This window comes from Budorcas taxicolor, chromosome 18 (assembly GCF_023091745.1).
Source record: "Budorcas taxicolor isolate Tak-1 chromosome 18, Takin1.1, whole genome shotgun sequence".
NCBI classification, from domain to species: domain Eukaryota; kingdom Metazoa; phylum Chordata; class Mammalia; order Artiodactyla; family Bovidae; genus Budorcas; species Budorcas taxicolor.
Window position 1 is genome coordinate 52,570,071 of NC_068927.1, and position 5,495 is coordinate 52,575,565.

Genomic DNA, 5,495 nt, shown 5'->3' on the forward strand with positions numbered 1-5,495 from the left:
CCTACATAGGATTTAAGCACAGCACAGGATTTAAAGAAAAACTGAGCCAGCATTTGAAAATTAAGAAATGTAAAACAGAAAGCTAGTTTTCCAGCTTCTCTTGAAAAATCAGAAGATATGGCAGTACTGAGCCCACATTCCTGCCTGGCAACAATTCACTAGGGCCAAAAGGAAGCTGCCCCCTTAGGTGGGGCATGCATTCTGTTTGCCAGGGCTCCTCTGGCCTTCTTTACTCATTTATATGATCTGTTTGGCCCTGTAGGTATTTCAGCCTGTGCCCCTCTGAACAGCTGGAAACTGTCTATGCTTGGCACAGAGCAGTCACTTAATTATTTAATCAGTGAATCACCTACTGTGTTTCCCTACCACTCTTTCTTACCTGGCCATACAAAGAAATCCAAGTTTGTAGTTACTTGTGGTAGTTACTGAGTAACTGACTTTCATTTTGAGGAGTGACGTGAACAAGTCCTTTCTGTCACTCAGGATAGACTAGGTTCAGTTCAGTTGCTCAGCCGTGTCCGACTCTTTGCGACCCCATGAATCGCAGCACACCAGGCCTCCCTGTCCATCACCAACTCCCGGAGTTCACTCAAACTCATGTCCATCGAGTCGGTGAAGCCATCCAGCCATCTCATCCTCTGTTGTCCCCTTCTCCTCCTGCCCCCAATCCCTCCCAGCATCAGGGTCTTTTCCAATGAGTCAACTCTTCGCATGAGGTGGCCAAAGTATCGGCGTTTCAGCCTCAGCATCAGTCCTTCCAATGAACACCCAGGACTGATCTTTAGGATGGACTGGTTGGATCTCTTTCCAGTCCAAGGGACTCTCAAGAGTCTTCTCCAACACCACAGTTCAAAAGCATCAATTCTTTGGCACTCAGCCTTCTTCACAGTCCAACTCTCACATCCATACATGACCACTGGAAAAACCATAGCCTCGACTAGATGGACCTTTGTTGGCAAAGTAATGTCTCTGCTTTTTAATATGCTATCTAGGTTAAGCTGTGGTAAAAAAACAACTCCCACATCTCAGTGGCTTAATACAATACTGGTTTATTTCTTGCTTACTCACACAAACCAAGACACAAAACGAAAATACTCTTCTGTTTTCACATGCATGGAGGCAGACATGAGTGCACAGGTATATACAGGATCACATGTCAAATGAATACCCTGGAACATGAACTCATGCGGAAGTCTATTTAGATACTGGTTAGCTTGAACTGCACAACTTTGTTGGGGATTTTAAAAGGTCCCAGGACCCAAAGAAGGTAAGAGAATATCCACCTTTGGCCAAGGAAATGGCCATGCTACAAAAGGAACCAAAAGCTAACAAAGCACCTGAGAGCTTTAAAAAAGCCTGAAGCATATTACATTAAATTCCATGCAGAAATCTGTGAGTAAAGTAACCAAATACGCAATGCCTACAGGCTGCTGCCCTCTACCCCCGGGGCCTCCACCTCTGGGCTTCTAGCTTAGGAGGGAAATGGACCCCAGTCGCCCAATATGCAGAGCCACGGAAGGGGCTGGGCTGGGCCGGAGAGAGGGCCCAACAGGTTGGAATCCTCTTCCTCCAGCAGGAGCTACAGGAAGGAAGGAAGAGTGCAAGACCAGGTCACACCCATCTCCCCTCCCAGCAAACCCTCCCTTTTTACCTCATCTAATCCAGGCCCATCTTTGTTCACCTGGATTATAGCAAACACTTCCTCCTCACTGACTTTACCACTTCTAGTCTTGCCTCATCCAACCCCTCCATCACAGCCACCATACTTATCTTTCTAAAGCTCAGAGTCTCTGAATACATCCCTGCCTAGCTCAGAAATATTCCCTTGTTCCCCTTCATGTATGGTTGGTTATTTACCTCCATGATCAGAAGCCCTTCCAGACTCACCTGCTTCTGTCTCAGCAGTTCCTTCAGGCTAGCTCCCTCACCTGCATTGCATGCCCAACCCATCATTTTGGACAGGAGAAATCTCAGCCTTCTCTTTCCCCATAGGTGTTTCTCATGCCTCAAGATTCTTCTAGGTCTCGCCAAGTTTATCACTAAACTTTGTGAAAGCATCCAGGTTTTCCAAATAGGATGCTTTAAAGGCAAGTTGCCAAATAGGAAACTCTTTAAAAGCAATTATCAAGGGTCCAGGCCAAACTCTTGATACCTCCTCAGTCCCTCTCCAGACTTCAGCAGGCACTGTGGGTCCAGAGAAGCCCTGGGCTGGAGTGAGGAGACCAGGCTTTGCCACTGACTTGCTATATGCTCTCAGGCCTCTTTCAGGGCCTCACTTTTCTTGACATCAGGGCACTGGACATTTGCTTTTGAGCACACACAAAAATAAATTCACTGACTAACTCTCAACTTTAATCTAAGGGGCTAGGTTGAAAAGCGTGGGGCCTGGGATCTTCAACTTGCTGACCTCCTGATTTCCTTGGTTAGTCCCTGCTTGTTCCAGCACCTCCGTTTCTCAGTCATGCCTTTCCCATCCTTTCGTTTTAGAGAACAGGTTACCTGGTGGGCCACAAGGATGGAGCAGGGAGATCCAGGCAGGGTTGGCAGGGCCAGGAGTCAGGCGGGGAGCCTGAGATGAATCTTTCAGTCCCACAAGAGCCTCAGCTGCCTCCCGCTGCAGCTGCCGCTCTGATGAGGCAGAGGTCCAGGTCAGGCGAGAGGGTCCGGGGGCCTGCAAAGGAGAGACGCAGACTGGGAATCCCTACTTCTACCCACCCTCCAGAGGCTCCCTGTCCCTGGTTACTTCATTATTCCCTACTCTTCCCTTCCCCAAGCTGAACTTCCTCCCAGGGTCCTGGATCCCACTTCTTTTTCAGGACCTGTGGCTGTAGCAGAAGAGGGTCTGGGGTGCCACAGGGCTGGAGTATCAGAGTTGAGCATCTGGAAATAAGGAGAAAAGATGCCAGGAGGATTAAACTCATTGACAGACATGTATACATGAAAAGAGGAACAGGATTTTGCTGTGTTCTGATCTGCGATTCTGAGTGCCTGTGGTCATTAGGTTTTGTGGCTTTGGGCAAGTCCCTCTCTCTGTCTGCCCTACTTTTTTTCCTGTAAAATGGAAACATCTTATAGCTTCTTACTCCCAGAGCTACTGTAAGGATTATGGGAAGTAATTGGTGTCAGTTTAAAAAACAATGGACAAAACACCTACAGGGATTTGAATGATTGTTCCTGCCCTACCAGTGTCTGATTTTCTTCCCTCCTAGTTCCTTAATCCCCACGGAACTTGAGGAGCTTGGCCAACATTTAGGAAACTCTGTCTAATGGCCTCTGGCCTCTCTCCTAGGCCTCTGAAGTTCTTACCATCATGCCCCCCGACCCCTCACGTCAGCAGGCAGTTCAACCCTATCTGTTTAAGCAGATTTAATAGCCACTATTTGTTTAAGGCCAGGGCTTGTGCTAAGTGTATTCCATATATTACTGCTAATTCTTATTATTACCAAGAGGTAGTACTGTCTCTGATTTACTAACAGGAAATAGGCTTAGAGAAGTAAAGATACTTGTACAAAGATTCAAAGCTAGACAGTTAGGAGAGCTCTGCCTCACACAATAGTCTGAGATTTTTTCTTCATCATCTACTATGGTGTCCAGCACAGGGTTAGGCACATTATAAACACGTGTATTTTTCTCCCTACTCACGTGCGGGGCAGGGTAGAAGGCCCTTGGGATTCTCCAGAAAGAGGAGCTGTCAGTATTGGGTGAGATCCTGTGCAGGCTGGGAGAGGCCCATGAGTGGGCAGCCGGAGGGCAGTGCCAGGGTCAAAACCTAGTAAGGAAAAGAGAATGCAGAGTATACAGTGTTCAGAGGTCATGGCTTCTGTCTTGCCTTTTCCTACCCTGTATCCTTTCACTCTTCTCTTTCTGACACAGTGGTACACAGTCATTCAAACATCTGTTGAACTAACGTTGAATTCATCTTACCAGGGAAAGGATGCAGTGGGACAGCAGGTTCTTGGCACAGCAAGCGGCACACCACTGGGGTTGGCATGGAAAGGCCTGGAGGCAGCCAGTGCCCAGGGGCCCAAGGGCCTGGAGGCATTGGAGTCCAGGGCAAGGGCAAGGCTTCTGGGGGACGACTGAGCAGCAGAGGGCCCCGAGAGTTCTCCTGCAAGGGCCGGGAGCACAGGTTGGAGTCAAGCTGAAGGCTGGAGAAGGAATGTTCTAGGATAGAATTGGGACCCCAAAACTTCACAGCTTGAAGGGCTGCAAAATCCCACCCCATCATTTTGCCCATGGAATAGAAGTGATCTGCCCAAGATTACGTAGCAAGTCAGGGCTGGACCTAGAACCCAGGTGTTGAGGGCACAAAGGAAGGGGTCTGCACAGGGGCTAGGACAGGAGTCACTCCCTCAGGGCCCAGGGGGACCGTGTGCCAGTGGGGCTGGCACAGGCCTTCCTTACCTTTCCAGGAGGTGTCAGTGCCAGTGGAACTACATGATGGGGAGTCTGAGGCTGGGGTGCTATGTTCTCCTTTCCAGCTGTGAGGGACCAGGGAGAGCTTTGGGGAGCTCTTTCTCCTGAGTGCCTCCCACTCCAGCCCCAAATTGAATTTTTATCTCCCTCTGTCCCATTTCTAGCCCCTGATCTCATTACATTCCTTCCAACACTTAATCACATTTTACAGTTGGGGAGGGAGAGGCCCAGAGAACAGAAACTCCTTGCCCAAGATTATGCATCAATTCAGTGGCAAGACTGGGCTTCTTTTCCCTACTTAGGCTTTTCCTGCCTGAATTCCTCTGGCCACAGCCAGTGACACTTACAGTGGACCCCTGGTCGAGTGACTCCCTTCTTGACACGGCTGGGAGCTTTGGGAGGAGCTGCCCCTCTCATGAGTCCCTGGGCTAGGTGCCTCTTTAACTGTGCCTCCTGCTGCCTACGCAAGGCCACCTGGGCAGCCATGACCCTTCGGCGCTCCCTAAAAAGGGGGAGTGGTGAGTCAAAAGTCAAGTCAGCCACCTTTTAGATGAGGCCCATCCTCTCCCTTCTCTGGATCTCATACTTACAAGATGAGGACACATTTGTGACACTCGCATGCCTGAAAGAGGCACAAGCGCTTGTGGCCCTTGAGGTGGGCAGTGACACCGTGGTTGCGGCAACGGGCACAGGTTGGAGAGCGACTGACAGCTCTCCTGGGGATAAGTTCCATGCCCTGGGGGGCTCTGGTTTCAACCCCTGTGGCAGAGTCTGAAGGGCAGTGGTGGACAGCAGGCATTTCATTGGGGTCCATGGATCTAGGGGCAGGAGTGGAGGGTCAGGGTGGCCACGTGGGTCCTGTCCTGACTATCCTTCTTGCCTCTGGGAGACCACGCCTGAAGGGTTTTCCGACTTTGCCCATCCCGGGACTCAGCTGTCACCCTTGATTCTCCCCTGGCTCTCTCCCTTCTTCACCCTTCCTGGGGCATCCTCCTCTCCAAGAACCTCTCTCCTCTTTCCTTTCTTATGTATCTTTCGATCCAAACATTATTCTCTGCTTATCTGTACCTTCCCAAGCA

The 5,495-nt window shown here is 49.8% G+C and overlaps 1 protein-coding gene across 1 annotated transcript; it reads right to left on the bottom strand.

The window, feature by feature from the left end:
* Positions 1 to 1,466: 1,466 nt before the first annotated feature.
* Positions 1,467 to 5,230, bottom strand: DMRTC2 (DMRT like family C2). Its single transcript, XM_052655783.1, has 8 exons — positions 5,007 to 5,230; positions 4,764 to 4,918; positions 4,405 to 4,481; positions 3,925 to 4,108; positions 3,643 to 3,769; positions 2,820 to 2,880; positions 2,500 to 2,671; positions 1,467 to 1,579 (listed from the first exon to the last, which is right to left on the bottom strand). Exons 1-8 carry the CDS (start codon positions 5,228 to 5,230, stop codon positions 1,467 to 1,469), a joined length of 1,113 nt encoding a protein of 370 aa, XP_052511743.1.
* Between the last annotated feature and the right edge of the window lie 265 nt (positions 5,231 to 5,495).